Consider the following 22467-nt stretch of genomic DNA (forward strand, 5'->3'; position numbering starts at 1 on the left):
GTGCACAGCAAAACAGAGAAATCTTCACCACAGTTTCTCCCAAAACATTACATGGTGGAATGTACAATAATATCACATCCATTAATACTGTGTTCTGTAAATTTTACCAGCTGTTTCTTATCATTGGCCAAAGGGATAAAAAAAACAACAACAAAAAACCCAACAACAACAACAACAAAACACTTTTTGGGAGATAACTGGATTTATCCAAGGCAGTCAGGAGAATTTTACTCCAAATAAGTTCACATATTATCTCACTAAAGTATCCAAGATCTTATCTTCCAGACATTGTTTTACTGTCTAATCTTATGTTCAATTTATGTAAGGCTCTGCTCATTAAAAATTCGGAAATATAAACCACACTAAGCTATGATAGCGGTTCTGTCAAGCTGTACTTCGGCACTATGGTGCTCTCAGCTAAATACTAATGTCAAAAGGCTAACATGCTATCAGTGGCAATGCTAATATGGTGATGTTCAGCTGGTATTATCATTATCTTGGAAATGTTTTACCTGATTATAGAGGAAAATTATTACAATTCAATTGCACCATACAGTAATTGTTGAAACACATGCACGTATTAATTCTACAACTGAAATGTTAAGTCATTATTCTAGTTCAGAGCATTCAATCACCAAGTCAATCTATGCACAATCGTCAATACTAGTATCAAGTACAGCAGAAAAACATACAAATTTAATAGAAGACAACTGTAAAAGCTTATATAACTTCATGGAGAATGGATGAGATGAGATGAAGAATGTTTTTTCTTTTTTTTTTTTCTTTTTGCGGTTCAGTGGTTTTGAGGCTCTTTCCCAGAGGGTGTCCCCTCATCTAATAATAACAGCTCTAAATTATAAAGAGCATATGAGCCTTTTGCCCATATAAAAGTATTCTTTCGTTTTTTTTGTCGCTCCTCTAAAGATGAAGAGTATTTTTGAATCTTCAATCCAAATCATTCTCATTTTGACCCTCATTCACAGTACCATATTTATTACTGAATACACAATTTTAATTATGTATGTATGTCACTGGCAGCATGTCCAGGTACATAAGCAAATACGTATACCCTCTCCACACCCACACACCCACCCACCCACCCACACACACACACACACACAAACACACACACAACATCACATCAATACTTGGAAAAGCAAAGGTTCATCAGGTTTGCTCTATCTAACTATCAGATGCAGAAGTGACATCACACATTAGACAAATTGTGACTTTAACTCATTAGCTCCTGGACTGAAACGATGCTTTATGGAGTATTTTTACTGTCTGAAATGTTAGTCTGCTCATGCTTAAACAAAAGGACATTAAATGAAGCTTGAATCATGTGTCTGTGTGTGTTCATGGGTGTATATACTGACCTTATTTAGGACTCACTTACACTTACCAGAATGTTCTTTATTATAATTTTCCCTAAATACATATACTTTAATAATGACAAATGGAAAAATTGTTTCCGTAACAGCCAGATTAGGTATTACACTAACTCGTGTTTTAAAAGATGCTGTTAAAGCAGCTTTATAAATAATATGACAAATTTATTGTCAAAATAATGACATAAAACCCCAAAGCATCAAGTCAAATGGAACATCTTCAACAGATGTGACTGCACATTTATTTCAGCATCAAATAATGACACATTTAATGAATTATTGTACTGATTGGCACATACCGAACTTATACAGTAACTGATATGAGTCTAATAATGTTAGATCAGTATTTAAACTGAGGTTTTTTCTGGCTTACCTCAAATTAGCAAATTAGCAAAAAGTAACAATTCCTTTAGGTGGTAAAATTTGGGAAGAAAAACAGCGAAACCAGATGACAGATGACATTTGTACATTTTGATATGGCATGTTGGGAAAAAGCTTGCCTACTTATACATCCAGCATACACTGAGCAACATTAGCATTTATTTGGAGCTGTGTTTCTGTGAATGCTTGAACCTTTTACATCACACAGATGTACTTTGACTCAGTGTTTATATCAAAAAATATTGATTCATGCAGGTTTAAATTCTTTGAGCTCTGTGCTGTGGTGACTGAGTATCAAAGTTTTCATTTGGAATGATTTTTGAAAGTTAATATTGTCTAGGAGTTAAATAAAAGAAAAAAGTGCTGATGTGGAGTGGAAATACTATCATTGATGACCATTAACCTTGTTTGTGTACTGTGTACTCGTGTCATTTACCTCAGAGAAACTAATACTTGAAAGCAGTCCAGTGTAAAGGCAACGGTACATGTTACCAGTAACATTAATGTCCTCAGTTTAAAAGCACCACCAACAAACAGATGTATGACTGGGCTCAGCCAGTTCTGATTTGATCAATAATCTCTTCAAACAGCATTTATCACAAAAATCGTTGATTTTACTGAATAAACTGACATTAAAAAGATACACTCAGAATACAGTGTAAGCAGTCTAACTGTTTGCACTGAGTACATGAAGTACTGCTTTTCAACTGTTCAAACATGTATTGCGCCAATACGTGGAATTTCCACATCCAGGTCTTTGAAAGCGTTACTCATTTATGTTTTGGGCATTTAGTGGTTGTGTAAAAACTACAGATGAAGAGCATTTCAACATGAAAGTTCTGCCAGAAATGTTCGCAGGTGGGACTTGGAGGGGTCTGAATGAAGGATCTGAGGTCATTTTAACCTCTCAGTCACTAACAGCACACTGTACCACATGTCCTCCCTGCTCATACCTCTGCTCTTTCACAATGTGTTCGATCTACATGGCCCGACCCCCAGCCAATCAGGATAGGACCAAATCCCCCTTATCCATAAACCATTACTCCCAGTGTCCCCTCTGTCTCTGTACAGTACAGTACAGTGTGTTTTCCACTGTGATAACAGGCCCCATTACAGTGATGAAGCTTCTTTGAAAAAGACAAAAGGATCTCAACTCCAGACTCCACCTTTACTGTGCCTCAGTAAGATTTTAAGCCTGTTCTCATCACCTGTGGGAGAGGTGTTGGTTTGAAGGAATTATCAAATCTTTCCCTCTCTGTTTGACACCATGTCTGCATTGAAAATCCTGTGTTGTTTGCTGTTAACGTTTCACCTCTTCGAGGGGAAGAAAATCAAAGGAAGCAGAGCAGGTGAGTGAAATGCTGCATTTATAATCAACCATTTATTATCGAATGTTTGAATGAAAAATGTTAAAATCAAAGAGCAATTCACCATCTGCCTTTGAGTAGATCTACATGCACTCTTAAGAGTTAGCTTTTTTGACATTACGTACTACCAGTTCCTGTATCAGCAAAAACAAATTATGTAACAAAGATAAAGCACCTGGCAGGTTTTCAAACAGGGGACACCAAACTGCAGTTTAGAAGTTTGGCCCTTCACCTCTCAGTCTTTCCCTGGATGTTCTTTCATTTTACAGACATTAATGTACTTATTTGTGTTCTTGACAGTATTGCATATATAAAATATATCCTGAGGCACTGAGTATAGAGTTTGTAATACGATGTCCTGTCTTTTATGGCTAACATGGAAATATCCAGAGTGTATTGTACATAATTTAACACTTCCCAAAATTCAGACTTTGATCTTTTGGAAACTATGGGATCCTCCCTCATCTACAGTTTAAGAGAAACCTCTTTAATAAAGCTCAGCTGCACAGCATGTGTTTGTGAAGATAAATCTTCCCGTGGGCCCTTCAACCTGGCAGTACCATGCTGGTACTGTTAATAGGCCTACTTATGTTCTCCTGTGTAATATCATGTTTTATCATTCAATTCAAGGCACTTGATTAAATATACTGTACATAGTGCATCAAACAATTCATCAGATGTTTGGTTTTGAAACTACGGAGCAATACAGAGCTTTGTTTGAGCCAGAATTATATTTCCTGATCTGGTTGCTTTTGCTAGATTATAAAGCAGCACTGTTTTGTGTTATAATGCATACACTGTTGAGAAAACACCTTCATGAGTCAAGCAAAACGGCATTGTTCTCTGTCAAGGTTGTTACAGCTGATTGATACTGTGGCTGTTTTACTTTATTTATTTATTTATTTTTATTGTATTGGTCATACTAGCTATAAATTAATCACTGTGCAAATTCCCATAACCCAAAGTAAGTGATGCAAACTTTCCCCTTAATCAAGTGTTACATTCAGTCAATTGTATCTGTCTGTGGGTGTTTTAAATACTCAGAATACAAACCTTGCAGCCCTTCGGTCACTGCACACAGCATGCAAACATTGCTGCATTTTTTTCTATTCTTCATTGCTATTAATTACAGTGTAGGACTGTTAAGTACACTCAGTACTCAGTCAGTACTTCTTTTTTTTCTAAATGAGTGTGTTTTTTCACTGTTACGAATGAGTAAGACGAAGATGTTTTTAATTGCTCCTCATTTTCATACAGATAAACAGTGACACGACACACCAAAGATAATGTGGGATTTAATGAGCAGCGGGATGGATGATAGATGGATAATTGCTTTCATTACTTTCACTCTTGAACTATTTGCATCATGGGCTTGATATCAGAAAACAGAACTCATCAGATGAAAACTATATCAATGAGTGTTTGGGCCTGGGGTTCTGGCATTATTAACATGAAACTGTTATAATAATAAATATGGCTAACATGAATCAATGACAAACCATGAAGGAAATGTAATTATACATTTCTTTGGAGAAGGATCTGTAATGTTTATGAGCTTGATTTGTGAGGTTTTTGTGCTGTGGTTTTAAACATTTTAAGGGAGGAGGAGTTTATATAAGAATTTACGGGAAACATTTGGCAGGGTTTCACTTGATGGAACTTCTGAAGGGTTATCTGTGTGCATTTGCCAATGAGGTCCGCATGACCTGGAAACACAGCAGAGTGCTTATAAATGGGCCACAGTCCAAATAGGCCTCATTTCACATTTACTCTCAGATAATTATATCAATATGCAATCAAAATATAATTTTTTTGCTTTTGTGTAGACCAATACATCAAATCTTTGTGTGTTGGTAGTACATATTCACCTCAAAATAAACACAGTTCATTGGCATGCTCCGATATACAGAGAAAGCATCAAGATGAACAAACTATTCGTGCTGTTTAATTTCTGGGATTTAGTGGCCAGAGAGCAGAGGGGCACCCTGAATGTGAAAGAGCCGTATGTCAGCAGCTCAGTGTTCAATCTGTTGACGGAAGGTGAGGACACCTGCACACTGGACCCTCTGCAGCTGCACACTCTCACCTCCTGTGGCTTCAACAGCAGTAATCCCCTCATCATCATCACTCACGGGTGGTCGGTAAGGTCAACTCCCCACTTCTCTTCCACTTCACTGAATTGAACCACTGGAAAGAAAACATGGAGCTTGACCAAAGCAAAGGACTTTGGTCAAGTATTGTTTTGGATGTAAATATTGAATAGGAGACATGTTCAAAACCCTGAAATGTGCTGAAAAGACCACACAAAATATGAAGTAAACATTCAGGGGCATTTAGAAATGCCAACAAAGATCAATATTTTAACTTTGTTTCTCATTAATTGATACATCAAGTTGAGTTAACATTTATTTTGTCATTTGAAACTAACCGGTGAAGGTTCAGAACATTGAAATTCAGAGTTTAAGGTGCTAAAAACAACATTTCAACACCTATATGAGAGACAGGTTTGTAAGAGTTGTTTTTATGTTTCCTAAGGTGGATGGTAGGATGGAGAACTGGGTGCAGAGGTTAGCCACAATCCTGAAGACAACGTTAGCAGACGCCAATGTAGTGATTACCAACTGGCTGTCCCTAGCTCACCAGCACTATCCTACAGCAGTACAGAGCACCCGCACTGTTGGAAAAGACATAGCTCACCTGCTGCACACAATCCAGGTAATGAGATTTGTTTTCTCATGAATGCCCTTTAAGTATGTAAAAAACAACAACAACACACACACACACACACACACACACACACACACACACACACACACACACACACACACACACACACACACACACACACACACACACACACACACATTTTTTGCATTAAAAAACATCATATATATATACCACATTTAAGTTGCATACATGTCATAAACCCCCACAGGAACACTACCAGTACCCACTTAGAAAGGCTCATTTGATTGGCTACAGCCTTGGTGCCCACATCTCTGGATTTGCTGGAACCTATCTTGAAGGTTCTGAGAAGATTGGAAGAATTACCGGTAAGTTATTTAACAGTATGAAGTTTTATGAATTCACTGGCCAAAATGAATATATTTTACAAATTAGCTACATATTTTAGCTGACAAACATATCTGTCTGTATCTGTCCAGGTCTCGATCCGGCAGGGCCCTTGTTTGAAGGCATGGCTCCCATTGACAGACTGTCTCCTGATGACGCTGAATTTGTGGATGCCATCCACACATTCACCCACGAACGTATGGGCCTCAGTGTGGGCATCAAGCAGGCGGTGGGGCATTATGACTTTTATCCCAACGGAGGAAACTTTCAACCAGGATGTGACCTGCAACACATTTACGAGCACATAGCCCAGTATGGCCTCCTCGGTAGGTATACGATAAACAATACTGAATACAAAACCTTGGAAAAATAATGTCAAAAACTGTACATAGCTAGTACATAGTATACTCAACTAAAGCTCTGTAAACGGACCCTCAAGGCTGCAACATTTACATGACAAAATTACAAAATGTTATGCAGAAAGAACATCTTTTTATTGTAGTAGTAAGGCTAAAACAATGTTTAAAGTTTCACACACAGGGAAAGTACAACTTTGGTATTCAGGCTAGAGAAAAAGTCCAAGAGTCTGTAAAATCAAAAAGGTTTTTCCTCTGGGGAGCATGAATGGGCTCCCCAAATTTCAAGGTAATCTGTCCATTGGATTTAGATATTTTCCACACACAAACTGAGATATCAGTATGTTATTGACGTCTTCAGGTGTCTCAAGAAAAAATCCTGTTTAATTGTGATATATCATTTGTACAAAGTTGACAGTTGAGGGTGACAATAGAGCTCTTTCTAAATTTGAATGAGTTCATCCTCTGGGGAGATGAATGTGTGCAGTACATTTCAAGGCAATATGGAGACTATATCTTGTATAAAATTGGAAACTTCTGCCTGGGGGGGTAGCAAAAAACGGATTCATCCTCTGGGGACCATGAATGTCCTTTATAATAACACAATATAAAAATATGTGATAAAATGTTGGACATTGCCATCCATTGATACAATTCTGGTTTGTATCTTGCTATCTTGAGAAAGGAAGTTTGGATTCAGCGAGTGTGATGAAACTAAATCTAAACATTTTAAATTTCTATATTTCTACATCTTGTGTGAAAGAAGTAGTCCAAAAACAAATCCAGACAAAACGCAATCACAGTCACTCCTCCAGGGCACCAAACTTAATTTAGGGTGTGAAGGCTTGTAAGGATGATTCTCAGTGATTTCCCTTTTGGAAGTCTACTCACTTCCTGCCTGAAATCAAAGTTGCCATGTGCCCTGTCTGCCATTTACAACCCTGCATCTAAAGAAAAATGTACAACTCCAGAGAGCTGGGTTGCTTCTTCTCTTTCTGCACTATCATAACATTGTTTTTCTTAATAGGCTTTGCCACCTCAAAACACTGTTTGGGAAAGCCATATCTTGGGAGCCAAGTCATCTTTTCGCTTGTTGATAGTTTCATGTTATGTGTTCAGGCAGATGAAATTAATTCCCTTCAGTAAAACACAAGTGGCTCTAGGATTTATAGTGTTCCTCAATCCAAAACACATCCGCATAATATGACAGTGAGAGCCACATTAAAGCATCTGTCATCCTCAGGAGTTAATTAGCAACATGTGCCTTCCTCCGCTTGGTCCATCCATCTTAGCTGAGCTGCCTCCAGGCTACAAGAATCCACTCAGAGAAAAGGCCTACAGAGCAGACCAGTATCAGACATAATGACATGCTGTTAGGAGACGTGACAGAAGGACAGTCTGATAGGTGTCAGGCTTTGAGGATAATAAACTCAATACACAAATAATGATCAAACAGACAGCTGTGATTAAGCTACTCCACAGCCTCTCCATCCACAAGAGAGCTTTGTAATATGTTATCTGTTGAAACTCAGATCAAGGTTGTTTTTGATACATTAAAAGATCAAAGTCTCCAACCTACAATCCCCAGCATACTTTCTTATTTTCTCTTTCAGGTTTTGAGCAGACAGTGAAATGTGCTCATGAGCGATCAGTCCATCTCTTCATGGACTCGCTACTGAATAACGACAAGCAGAACATGGCCTACAGGTGCCGTGACAACAATGCTTTTGACAAAGGTGTCTGCCTGGACTGTCGAAAGAACCGCTGCAACACACTGGGCTATAATATCAATAAGGTTCGCACCAGCACCAGCAAGAGGCTCTATCTTAAAACCCGCTCTCAGATGCCCTATAAACGTATGTGCTTCCAATGATCTTTCTTCAGTTGAATATTTGAGCTTCACTGTGCAGAATGACGCATATTTGACACTAGAAAGCTGTTTTCACATTAATCTGCTGAAAGTAGAAAGTTTCTCTGTGTTTGAGGGCCTACAATTATGATTTGTGACCTCACAAATAGTTTGAAAGCCAATTCTGGTCCAATATTCAACGTATGCTGTGGAAACTTGAAGCCTCCAACACTGAGAATGGACTTCAAAACCTGATATTTATTTCTCTGAGCTGCAAAAACTATTAAAAACACATTGGGTGACATTGTGTCTCATTACCATGGACATGACCACTAAAGTTTAGTTTTAATCCATTGAAATGTGTATTAATCAGCTGCTAAAAATAGCCCCCCAGGAAATGCACTATTTTTCTCCTGTTTGTATAATGTTTGCTAAGAAAATACCATGCCCAACTCTTAGGATATAATTTAACCTTTTCTTAAAAATAAGACTATTCATTTTTAACTGCTTTTTATACATTTTTGTCTTAGGTAGTAACCAGATCCACAGATACTGACTAACACATTATTGATTTCGGTCTTTTGCTAGCATTTGCAAACAATAACAATAATAGAGAACAATGTTGTCCTTATATTTTAAAGCAACTGTGTAGGATTAATTTCACACTTCCAGTGGTTAAAAAAAGATGCAGTTCCAGACTGCGATCCAATAGACTTGACCTGGGAACAGTGAGATGGAACGGCTAGAAACAACATATATACTATATTTTGTTATATGTTTTACTCGATAAACATTAGGTTTATGAATCCAAAGTGACTCTATTTGCATTAAAATATGATAAGATGTGACAGTTACCGAATGGGACTCAAAGTCTCTAATAATAACATGTTTCTAAATCAGATTGGGAAAAAAAACCTCTGCGTTGTATGGTTTCTCTGACTTCATCACTTCCTACTCTCCTGTTCATTTCCCTCTTCTCTGCAGTCTATCACTACCAGTTCAGGATCCAGTTTGTCAACCAGATGGAGGGGATTGAGCCCTCCCTTATCCTCTCCCTCACTGGTACAAAGGAGGAGAGCGGAGAACTCCCCATCACCTTGTGAGTACCACCTCCCATCAGGTTTACATTACATCACATCTATGCTCTACTCTGTCTTTGACACATGCAATATGCAGCTGCACTCTCAAACTCTATAAAGAAAGAATGCAAGTTAGGGAGAGCAGCTGACACACATGGCAACAGCTCGAGCTGCTGCATGAAAGAGAGCTATAAATGGGAATAGTGGAATAAATAATTTACTCATGTATCATAAAGGAACACTATTCCCTGACAATCCTTCTGGTTGAGTGTATCAAAGAGCCTCAGGCAAACCAGTATCTAAAAAGCTCATGTGCTGTCCTGCTTTAGTTGTAGACCATCTTAACAGAGGGTCTTTCCTTTGTAATAAAGAATTGTGATGGCCTGTTGCTGAATGCTCTTTGCTGTAATAATCTTACTGTCTTGTTTTTTCTGTGCCTGTACTTTTAAACTCTCCACCAGTTCCGAGCAGATTTCAGGTAATAAAACCTACACGTTCCTGATCACCCTCGACAAAGACTTAGGGGAGATGATGATGCTCAAATTGCACTGGGAGGGATTGGCTCTGTGGAAGAACATGTGGAACCGGGTCCAGACCATCATTCCTTGGGGCGGCCAGGAGAGCAAACCACTGCTGACTGTGGGCAAGATCACCGTCAAAGCAGGCGACACGCAGGAGAGGTACAGTTCTCTGTTACAAGGCACTGATAGCAGTGGTAGAAGTATTCAAACTCAATGCAATGTACAGAAGTATTATCAACAACTTAAAGTACTTATAATGATGCATAATGGCCCCCTTCAGAGTATTACAGGCAATATTTCATTAGTGGATCATTATCATTATTGCAACAACATTTATTTATTTAGTTTTATTATCATGTGGGGGTTCTTGTTTAGTGTGTTTTGTCTAGAATAAGGTGCTCTTATATTTCCTTAAATCATGTTTGTCCTCCTTAAAACTAAAAGCAATAAAAAAAAAAATCTAAAAAAACATATAAGAAGTATTTAAATAATAGTTTTATCCCGTCTAAACCATAATAATGCAAAATTATTCATTAAATCATAATGTTTTATATGAAAAGTTATCCACTTGACTAATAAATTTAGTGCTGTATAAAACTACAGTATTTCGCTTTGACATGTGGTGGAGCAGAAAATTGTACTTATTGTAAGTACAGCACTTGAGTAAGTGTATTTGCCCTCCAACAGGAGAGTGCATGAGCACTGGAATCAAAAGAGAAGGAATATAAGCATTAGTATTGAAGTAATATTCTAACTAGACCATTATCTTTAAATATATTTAAGATGGCTGTAACATATCATATTCTACTATAGTAAACTATGTTAATCTATTAACACACTGACTTTTTAAAGTTGTAAATTAAGTTGTGATTCCACATAAACGCAATAATTCAGAAAACAGACTGTGTCTCTCTTTTCAAAGCAGGAAAATCTACCATATCATTACAGACTTTACTGCCACCTAGTGGATCTTTCCCTCCTTCTAGCCTTCACACACAATTCAAATCATTTATCATAGACTGGCCTTGCTGCTACATTTCACCATCTGTTTAAACAAACCATGTCAACAACCTTGTTTTTTTTTTCAGGACATCTTTCTGTGCCATGACAAATGATGGACAGCATGTGGAAGTATCGCAAGATAAAGTGTTTGTGCGCTGCAAAGAGGACACACCAAAACAGCGCAGAAAAAAGCACTAATACAGACTGTGTGAGTTCCTAATCTGTTCAACAGACTGGAGATCTCTGATGGAGGCCTGGAAGTTCACAGCTGGATGAGATTCTGTAAACGCCTCAATGTGAGGCTGTTAAGGAGGAAATTAGAAATGATTAATTGTCATGGAAGACATGGCACTGAACAAAAAGCCTTAAGAGTTTAATGGAAAAATGAATCCTGGAGACAAAGGTTAAAAAACAACCTGCAACTATTGTAAACTGTGTTTGCAATATAAAGAAACATGTTGAAGTTTGATTATGTGAGGATTAATACACCAAGAACCAGAAATGTTGTTTTCTAAATACAACTATACTGTGCAGTTTTAGGAATGAGCCCAAATGTGCTGCATTTGAAACAGTGAAAACGTCTTTCAGGGCTATAAACAGTTGAAAGTTTTCCAATTCAAATATTAACTATGAACACAAAGATGGAGTTAAATTACCTTTTGATGATGTTAAAAAGGATGTAAATGTACCTTTTTTTAATATGTGTGTCCTAAAAATGTGTGATCAATCTTATCATTTTTAAAACCTACATTGGTTTTGCCTGTAACATGACATAAATACACTTGTTAATCAAACTCAAACCAAAGCAATAAATATACACCCTTTCTTTTCTATTCTGTTTTGTGGTCTGTTTTTTCTATGCCTGTATGGAGGTGGACACATGACCTGTTTATAGACTGACAAATTGATTAATTTCCAGAATAGTTGAAATACAACATACCGCAGAGAACAACAACAGGCATCGGTGGGAAACAGTTAGTCTTAATGTACAACAAAAACAGTTTCTGCAGCTGAAAGGTTTAACTGCTCAGACAGCAGACAGCGTCAAAGGTCAAACAGTAAACACAGGAAGCAGGCTGAAACCCCTAAATCAAGGCAGTTCCAAGTATTTAGCAGGTGGTGACCTCAGAGAGCAGACGGTTCAAATGGAAAGTTGTAAACGCCAACGCAAGTTTAATCACAGAGAGCTGAGGGTGACGCTGGAAAGTTTAACACTAGCTCACATCAATCCTGTCTCATTAAACCAGGTGAATCAAAATCTGACATCACTATCCTAAATACCCAACCTCTATTGAATAAATAACTAGGACAGAAACATTTCAATTGTAAACTTGGCTTAAAGAAGACCTAAAAAAACTGCTGAACAGTCATTACCAGAACAGATTTCCTGTTAAGTACAAACAGTGAAAACAAACACATGATCAATTCTGGTTTATTAATGCATTTCAAGTAGTTGAAAACAAATTATAGTTTTGCACAATACCTTTGAAAATGAAGTAAAATGTCTAAAGTAAGCAAAATGGAAAACAGAACAGAACAGAACTCAAAAACAGAAGACCATTGAAAACACAGTATAAAATGCAGGAGACATTAAAATCAGACAGTAGTACTGAATCTATATCATTTTGGAGTCTCTGTTTATACCACTTAAAATTCAGTGCACATTTTCTCAACATTATATAGCAACATTTGAAAGAAACAATACATTTCCCAGAGAATTAACCCCTAACACCCAGTATTGTCTACATCATACCATATCAACAAAAAATAAGGATGATTCAGCAAAAGCATCTCTCTCTCACTCTCACATAAAAGCTTTACAAGTTGCAAAAATTCAAGAAAAATAGACTTTAAGCTGCGACCCAAGACAAAGCACTACACGTAGCACCAGAAACACAAACAAAATCCGCAACAGAGGATTACACATTTTTATCCAGACACTTGGGTAGGAATTACACAACAGAATTTTCCATGTACCCATTTAAGAAGAAAACAAAGGCATTTCTCTGCGAAGAGGCTTACTTGTTCACCGTTGAGTTCTGTGATACTCTGCATAGAATCTATTGGATCAATAACGAGACATCCTCACACCTTCAAAAAACTTCACTCAGCTTGTTTGCAAAGTTAAGAAACAAAGTCTGTCTGCGCCGAGGAGTTGTTCCCTCCTGAAATAATTTCAAGAAACTAATGTACTTTTATATTTTGCCAGTAAATCAACTAGGAGTTCTTCACTTTCATCAGTGAGGTTGACCTAAATTCCTAACTCAAGTTAGGCCAAATTAGGGCTGGGCAGTAATATATTATAAAAAGTCAATATTAATTATAATCTCTCAAACATCTAAAACTAAATGCCCTAAAAGCCCTAAATGATTTTGCGTCTTTGAATGTCAGCAGTCCGCACTGATAATAGTGCTTGGATAAGCCTCTACCTCATGTGTGGGTTCAGCTGTGGTTTTACTGACATTAGTCCGTCAATTTCAGTCGCACTGCTCCAAGTAGGCACATTTTCAATTTGATAACAGAAAATCAAGCAGGTGTTACATGGGTAAGAATTGTTCCTTGAGAAAACCCCAGTCAGTAGAAGAAGAAAGGACAGTGATGATGAGTGGTTGACACATAGTGACAGTTGGCTCTGGTAAATTTTAATTAACAGCAACAAGCGGCAATAAAATAAGAATCCTCCACATATACAAATAATCTGAAATGCAAGTAAAATCAAAGAAAGCTAAATCAACAATCACATTTAAACAAACCACGTTCATCGTTGAAAGGTGTCCTCCAACCGCTTTTGAGTGGTTTAAACAGATTTTCTTAAACAACTGCAAGTGTCTGAATTTCAAGATGGACAGCACAGAATGAGTGAGGATTTGGCCGGGACAATCACGCTGGAATAAAAATCTGAATGAAAAGACACACATTTGAAGCAAAAAGTGGTCATCTTACAAATGGTGTCACAAGTCAGTGCCAAAGCAACAAGTCAGAGGAAACAGCTGTGACAGAGTAAAAGTGTGATACAATCAGGTTGATAAAAAGCTATTCTCTCACCATTTATTTCAGCCCTTGACTACGCCTTTATGTAAATACAGTTGCAACAGAACTATACACATCCAGACCATCAATCTCTCCTCCACAGTTAACAGATGACACACCGATCTTGTTCAGCTCATTTATCTACATTCTTTTCATCCCACGACGACAGCTAATGTGAACCCTTCTATACAGGCACCGGCCAGGAGGGACTTTACCCTGAAATGCACAAGCAGCCATCTTTTTTATTAATCCTGAGAAAGTGAATTAAAACAGTAAATAATCTTCGTCATATAGAAAATCAATTTCATTTGAACACAGAAAACAAAAACTACTGCGACAATAACATGAACAACCACGCTGAAGGAATGTGTCTGCTTTAGAAATAAAAAGCTTGAGTTTTTGATGGTGCTTTGATTTAAAAACAATATAATTATGTTGACAAAAAGAAAAAAATCCCAATATGATGGTTTTGATTGGCAGCAAAAACTCGTGACTTGCAGTCCTGCTATCGTGCTGATGATGGCAGCATCTCAGAAAGGAAGAACAGGAAAGAAAAGGGTAGTATAGATTGGAGGACAGAGGAAGATAAATCTATGACAAACCTGCTTCTATCTCTTTCACTCTGGTAAAAAAAAAAAAATAAAAAAAAATAAAGATTAAGACCACATAACAGAGATCAGTGAATTTTTCCTCCTGTCTCTCCTTGAAAAAGTTATTAATATCCTATAAAAGCTGTGTAACCACTGCTAATCTGGCTCTCAGAGCAGAGGTGTGAGTTTGTTAGGCCCAAACACATCAGGCGTTGTCCAGTGAAATCATTTCAGTTGCGAGTTCTTTGAATTTTGCAATATGTGGTAAAGGTAACTCTTTGGAGTTAAGTGCTCCCATTGTAGGCACTAGAAAGAACCAAGGCAAAAAGCAGGTCAGCGTCTCATCTGTCCCATCTGATAGTTCTCTCTTTGCTGACGTGGGTGGGGGCGCTGGGCCTGCGACTGTGCCTGCTGCTGTCGTCTTCTCTTCAGTGTACCTACAAGACATCGACATATCAGTAAGGGTCCGAAAAAGACAACATGCAAGAGGCACTCGTACAAACAGATTTGTTGCGCGTATGAGCGATTTAAGAACATTTATGGCATTCATCAGTTTTCTCGTACTTGAGAATTTTCTCTTAGGTACAAATGAAATTTGGTGGAAAAGTGGTCCATGGAGTTTAAATATAATACTTTTATGAAATTAACAAAAATGAAATACATAACTGAAACAAACTTAATGCACATTTTATATTCTGTTTACCATATTTCCATCATCATGGGGGCCAATTTATTTAATAGTTGTTTTTTTTTAATTTATTGAATGATTTTAATAGTCATGAAACTCGTAGCGGAACACGGAGCTTATATGGCAAATTTCGGGGCGTGGATTATGCTAATGACACATTTTGATTGGCAGCAAAAACTCGTGACTTGCAGTCCTGCTATCGTGCTGATGATGGCAGCATCTCAGAAAGGAAGAACAGGAAAGAAAAGGGTAGTATAGATTGGAGGACAGAGGAAGATAAATCTATGACAAACCTGCTTCTATCTCTTTCACTCTGGTAAAAAATAAAAATAAAAAAAATGACACATTCACAAACGTGCACCTTCTCATGAACCGGTGGCATTCATCAGGTGGAAACAAAGCGATTTAAGACAAGTTCAGGCAGTTAATAGAATCTGTTGAAACCCTCATAGGATTTTCTTATTTTGCTCTTATTGCTTTGCACACGAACAAATATAAGAGAAAAATAAAATATTCATGCATGAAGGCCAATGAACTTATTGTATTCCTTAATTTATTACACTATCAGAAAGGTGCCTACAGTAGAAAACAAAGTAATCACTAATAAATCCTACACTGCCTCCTAATTTCCAAAGCAGTATACAAATAAATTGGTTCATCTGGCCGCAAATGATGCTGCAAACTTTAAAAGTTATCATAAAATCTGCAACTTGTACTTAAAACAGAATTCATGTTAGTCCAAGTATTGCACCACATGCACTCAATTACCTACAGTTTAAACTGTGGCCGCATGTCTGCATACATGTAAATATAAACACATTATGTAGTGTACCTGGCAGTGGCTTTGGTGGGGGCAGTTTGGGATTGCTGCTGGGAGTGTGGACGCTGCAGATCTTGATGAAGCCAGCCATTAGCATGATAAGAGCGATGCCCATCAACAGCACTGCCCACCAGTGATCCTGGATAACAGAGGAATATATATTAGAGAGAGAAACACAGCAGGAATAGTTTCTACATGTATGTAACATTGTGTTGAAGCTTTAGCGTTACTGCATTTCCTGAACTGGGACACTCACCACTATCCACTCTGCAATGTTCTCATATAGTTCTGCATTGAAGATAGCTTTCTTTAGCCTTGCCAAAGGCCCATCTGCATCCACCAGACGACACCTCATGAACACATCACAGTAGCCCTTATAGTCATTGCAAGGTGAGCCGGGTTGCAGCGTTGTGACCTTTTTGTTGAAGAATTTCTCCCATTGCGCTGAGCCTGTGCTGCTGCAGGTGGTCGGCTTCACTGAGGGCAGAAGGAGAGGGAATGGCCTATGAGATACTGACAAGACTTTGGTTTTTATCCTGAAGATATGCACTCATACACATAACTAACAGTCCGAGAAGCTGTCACTCACTTTTCTCCATGCAGCACACGTGGCATAGTTCTGCTGCTTCATCCTTGCCCTCTTGGCTGGCACAGGTACATACCTCTAGCTTATACTTCTCACAAATGGAACCAGAACAGACCTGGGTCATACAAGGGGACAGAAGAAATTTCCTTTTTACAAGTTCTTTACTTATAGTACAAACACCAGCTTACAATCTGTGCACACCAGACACAAAACAGCAGTAGGACAACTGATACTAACATACCCCATTGAGGCAGACTTGTGTTGCTGTATTGCAAGATGTGAAATTTTCCTTTGGTGTGGAGGTAGGACACATAGGAGAATTTCCATTGCACATGCCCTCTTGGGCACACTCAGACTCATCCCTGCACTTGTCAGCTTGGCCCTTGTACGTACACTGTGATGTGCAACATGGCCCTTGGCTTGGACTGCAGAAAAGGAATCATAAAAAAACAATGAAAAGTTAAAAAAATGCTATGCTATTAACAGCAATGTTTTATACAATGTTTTTTAATTTTTTACAAATTACAGTACTGCACAAAGACACAAATTACAACTTACCTGCAGATTTTGCCAGGTTGGAGTTTGCACCTTTTGCCCTCCGCTTCATTGGCGCTATAGCAGCAGAGGTCTTGACACTGATCGTTGTAGCCACAGTCACATTGTTCTTCACCTTCTACTAGTCCATTACCACAGATAGGCTGGCCAGACTCTGTACACACAAACACAACAGAATTAAGACTGAATCACTGCCTTGCATACTGCACATATACAAGCAGGGAACATATATTTTCAGAAGAGAGAATTTACCGACAAAACAGCTATCCCTCTTCTTCATTAGAACAGCGCTTATATTGCGGATGCTGCAGATTGAAAACTTGTTATTGTTGTGCTTGTCTCCTGATGTGGCCCGAGAGTACATGATATAGTTGCCCTGCTCCTTTTTGTCCTGAAGCTTTGACTCTCCAGGGGTGCATTCGATCCCAGAGTCATGCTGTAGACAGGAAAAGAAGAAAGGGCAGAGAGACTTCTGAAAGAGCTGCATATGATATGTTGCACAGCTTGGTAAGAAAATAACTTCACATGGCATCAAATGTGTGCAGGCAAAGGTCAAGGTTTCACATTATAATACTTACAGGGGAACCAAAGTTGTGGCCAACCTCATGAGCAAAGGTGATGTGTGACACCTTGGGAGGGACATGGGAGGCGTAGTTCTGCACAGTGATGATACCAGTGTTCAGAGACTTCTTCTTTCCATCGGAGTACATCTTGCTCTTCTCACAGATGCCCCCAGAGCTTCCTGTGTAAAAAAAGTATTAGAGGGGCTTTTATTATCCTACTATTTAAATACTTAAGATTTCACAGAGAATTTGATTTGTATTTTTACTGGTAATTTAAACACTTTTGCTGACTGAAGTGAAATAAACCAGTCTCAACCAAAAGCATGTTGGTTCCCATGGGGCAAGGGTTTTAAAGGAATAGTTTGCATTTTTTTTTAAGTGGGTTTGTATGAGGTACTTATCCATAGTCAGAGTATTAGGTTGACATGCCCCCAGTTTGGTGAAGCAGGCATTTACTGCAGGTTATACACTGACAATGGATAAGTACCTCATACAACCCCACATGAGTAGAAGTGATCATTTGAACTCAGTCACTGCAGCCAGTTACCCTAGCAGGTTAAACACATTCACGAGTGTGCACACATGCCAATGCACAGACAGGCACATGTACACGTGAACACACACACAGAGACACACACACTGATGAGAGATAGTAGCCAGCTGGTGCTGTGGTGGGGACAGCTCAGCTGCAACAAGGGTCATTGCTCCACAGTTCACAGAAAAAATATTTGTGTACTTCTGCACTTGAACAGAAAAATCATTGAACCATAGACTACAGAGCAACTTGTTCTTGCATTGCACATTGATTAATGTATGAGCTAAGGTAAATTTTACCATAAAACTAAAAACATATTGGTCTGCATACACAAGGGCCGAAACCGTTTGCAAAGATTTACAGTAAGTATTTTCAGATTCTGCATTATGTGTCTTTGATGCTATTGCGAATTAAGTTTGTAATAATGACGTGTTTTTTAAAAGTTTAAGCAAACTAGCTCAAACCTCTGCGGGCCCAAGAGTCCACAGAGATGCTGTTTCGAGATAAATCAGCTTGCCAACATGCTCACAATGATAATGTTAACATGTTCATGTTTAGCAGGTATAATGTCACTTATCATCTTAGTTTTAGTGTGTTGGCACACTAACATTTGCTAGTTGCCACTTACCACAAACTAAAGCTTATTCTTTAAAAAAAAAAAAAAAAACTAAACTAAACTGTTTTAAAGGCACCTCCACTGGAAGTGATGTGAATAGGTATAACAATCTTGGGAGGATGTTCATTTTAATAGTCCTTATTCTGCTGCCGAGATCAAGGGGAAGCACGCCCCACCTGCCAAGATCATCATATATTTTCCTGTTAATCTGCTTGTAATTAACATTGTATAGCTGTGCCAGATTCTTTGTTAAGAAGACTTCAATACTTAATATGTGGCTGAAACCAGTTAAATTGATGCTTTTCTAACAGTTCTTGTGATGGAGTATAATTGAAAGTTAAAACTTGGGTTTTTTGGACATTAAGCACATAACCAGGGTATTTCCCATACGTCCCCAGGATATTCATTAGCAATGGTACACCAGATTCAGGGTTTTTGAATGTTACTAACACGTCATCCGCGTAAAGGCAAATTTTGTTTTCGACACCTCCTATAGGTATACCCTCCAAAGCAGCCTCCTCTCTGATGGCTTGTGCCAATGAACTATAGCTTATTCTGATGACAATATGATCAGTTTTGCAGGTATCTGGTCATAACAAAGTATAACACAAACAATAGAATGGTACTAGATAAAAGATCAAGAAATCTCAGTTAGTACAGGTAATGTTCTGTGGGCTATGCATGTCTGTGCCAAATCTCATGGCCAACCACCCAATAATTATCAAGATAAAAAACAAAAATGTCAACCATATAATGGCTCTAAAAGAAAAGTCAGTATGATTCATTGTCTAGGAACCATTAATATCTGTTAAAAAAAAAAAATTAAAGTACTGATCCATCAATTAGCTGTAAATATGGAAGATTTAAAATGTTGAAATAAAAACCAAATCATAAAAGAAATAAAACGAAATATAATATACATAGTACTTTTTTTATATGTGCATTTATTGTGTCATAATTAAATGAAAAACATGTATTAAAAAGGACAATTATTTGTTTTTTGACTTTAATGCTGCATATTTGTTTTCATTGTGAAATGTGTGAATTTTACATAGTGAATTAAATTCGATTTCAGTATTGTCCAGCAGAGGGTAGAATAGACATGCCACTACTAAATGCAAAGCACTCCCATAGCTTCTCATGAACTAGAAAGGCACTTTCACTGACTATGCCAAAAAGAAAACATATATATATTATCAAATATACAGGGTGTCCACAAAGTCTCTTTACAATTTAAAAAAAGCATTACAAAAGCAATTGATGAGATATGTTAATCAGATTAGTTCTATGTACTCAGTGGTTATCAAAGTTTTTAATCACACTGCATTTGTGTATCGTGTATCGAACAAAGATACGGGACATCAACGACCTGAAGCAAAAGACCACTGATGCAATTGCCACCATTGATGAGGCTATGCTAAGCGAACATGGCAAGAAATAGAGTGCCATCTTGATGTGCTTCGTGCGACTAATGGTGCCCATATAGATGTGTATTAAATGATTACATTTCCACAGATTTATCTATTCATTTGCTTTTGTAGTACATTTGTTAAATTGTAAACAGACTTTATGGACACCCTGTATATTTATCCATATATATTCTTAAAAAGGAAAAACGACATGGTTAATAGTCTACACATCTCTGCTCAAAGGGCTAAAGCTTGCAGACCTTTATGTATATGTTAATCATCTGTACTTTGAATTATCTAAAATGAAAATACTAAAATGAGGTCAACTTCAAGCTCGATGTCAAGGTAAAAACAAAAAGCTAAACATTGGAAAGAACTTGCAATCACTTTCAACATTAAGCATGCCTGCAGTGCTGCTGCTTTTACCATAATCCATAAAGCCAGTCATTAGGTTGCAACATCAGAGGTAGTTTCTAGCTGCACAGAAACATGAGACTGAAGTACTTAAAGCAATAAACAACATATCCATTATGTCTAAGTGTATATGTACATGACTGCACATTGTTTGTCTACTACTTGTATGTGTGGGTCTTTCACTGAAGCCACTTGTATCTTGACAACAACTGGTCACATCCTATAAGTTGTTCATTAGATCAGCCAGACCAACATCCGTGACAGCCTTTTGTTCTGGACCCCCTTTGTGAAAGCATTCACCCTGCAGCCCACTGCTAACCATCTCTTATCCTGAATTGATACTTTTCAGCTTACTGCATTCCTAATTTGCCTCTATTGATTGTCTGCGTTTGCTGCTGTATTCTTCATGTGGAGATGGTGGTGTCTGAACTTAATCAAAGAAATAGGAAGGAGTGCCCCCCATAACCATCATTCATACATGTTGTGCCTGTGAGGGAAGAATTCATTTATTTAAGATTCCTGTGGGAAGCACACACCATGATTCTGGACAGCAGAGGACATAAAGGCGTTTCCACTGGCATACACTACCACATAAAAACTATTACATGTTTCTGTAGTCATACACCTCTGCAACCCATTTTCTGAAATACGCTGATTAAAAAGATCAGAAGAGGTTTAACTGCATGGAAGAGAACAAAATGCCTATAAAATATATTTGTCAAGCTGCTGATGACAAATATTTCACCAAAATCAATTTCCTCCATGCTACATTTAAAATTTGCTTCAGATCAGGCAGTGAAACATATTTTTCAAACATCAATGAGATCTAATCAGTGTGGCAATTAAATTATTTCTTGATTATTCCATGACCAAGATGACCATCATGTTAATCTTGCTATGCAAACTCTTCTGGAAGTAAAATGTATATTTAGGTAATACCTTAAATAATGTTAAAAATTAATTAATTGAATTTTTTTGGTGCATACGAAAAAAACACAACAAGATATATATAAAATAACAATGTAACTTATTAACCTTGAGATAAATCTAAACTCTTACTTAAACATACAGACGAAGAGAGAGGAAATCAAGACAGAACGTTGACAGGACCTAACAACTAATTGCATTCAATTAGTAGTCCTTTTTGTGAGAGTGGTGGAGCAGTCAGTGAGGTGGTAAAGCAATGACTGAGATTGGGTTTATTTGTGTCTGCTGGGGTTAACAGATATAGAGTCCCAACTGAGATTAGTTCATTACTTCAATGAAGATCCATATCACGATAACAGGGGCAGAGTGAGCCATCCAGCAGTCAAGCCTCTGCTTTTTCTGCTCACCACTGCAATCCTACTACTGATAATGGGATATGTGATCTCAAACCAAACTGATCTAATAACAAAGTCGGGGAGGTACGACCAGCTCCATGGTTGGGTGAGTGATTTTCTGTTGTGTACTAACCTGTGGGAGCCCCGACCCATGCCAAGCCCAGAACGCCATCATCAAAGTCCCTGTCAGTGAAGACGTAGGCCAGGCAGTAGTCATCATGGTTCTGTTCAGAGTTAAGCTCCAAAAACTTTTCCACTCCAATGTTGGCAAATCGAAAAGGATTGGTCCTGTCTTTCTCGTCAGTGGTAGTATTTATCTGAAAA

The 22467-nt window shown here is 37.9% G+C and overlaps 2 protein-coding genes across 2 annotated transcripts in view; one reads left to right on the top strand and one right to left on the bottom strand.

The window, feature by feature from the left end:
* Positions 1–2812: 2812 nt before the first annotated feature.
* lipca (lipase, hepatic a) lies at positions 2813–11848 on the top strand. Its single transcript, XM_062422465.1, has 9 exons — positions 2813–3118; positions 5099–5277; positions 5672–5851; positions 6072–6189; positions 6301–6534; positions 8178–8420; positions 9398–9512; positions 9954–10172; positions 11102–11848. The coding sequence occupies exons 1-9, from the start codon at positions 3037–3039 to the stop codon at positions 11211–11213; spliced, it is 1482 nt and encodes a 493-aa protein (XP_062278449.1). The 5' UTR covers positions 2813–3036; the 3' UTR covers positions 11214–11848.
* A 583-nt stretch (positions 11849–12431) lies between these two features.
* The window catches only part of adam10a (ADAM metallopeptidase domain 10a), a 30313-nt gene continuing 20277 nt past the window's right edge, over positions 12432–22467 (bottom strand). The window contains exons 8-16 of the mRNA XM_062422454.1: positions 22277–22460; positions 17863–18026; positions 17537–17720; positions 17288–17438; positions 16971–17154; positions 16733–16844; positions 16400–16620; positions 16156–16282; positions 12432–15072 (exon numbers count right to left, since the gene is read on the bottom strand). Coding sequence (XP_062278438.1) covers positions 14969–15072; positions 16156–16282; positions 16400–16620; positions 16733–16844; positions 16971–17154; positions 17288–17438; positions 17537–17720; positions 17863–18026; positions 22277–22460 — 1431 coding nt within the window. The 3' untranslated portion in view covers positions 12432–14968. The remainder of the gene's footprint in view (positions 15073–16155; positions 16283–16399; positions 16621–16732; positions 16845–16970; positions 17155–17287; positions 17439–17536; positions 17721–17862; positions 18027–22276; positions 22461–22467) is intronic.

Source organism: Scomber scombrus, chromosome 1, assembly GCF_963691925.1.
Source record: "Scomber scombrus chromosome 1, fScoSco1.1, whole genome shotgun sequence".
In the NCBI taxonomy this organism is placed as follows: Eukaryota; Metazoa; Chordata; class Actinopteri; order Scombriformes; family Scombridae; genus Scomber; species Scomber scombrus.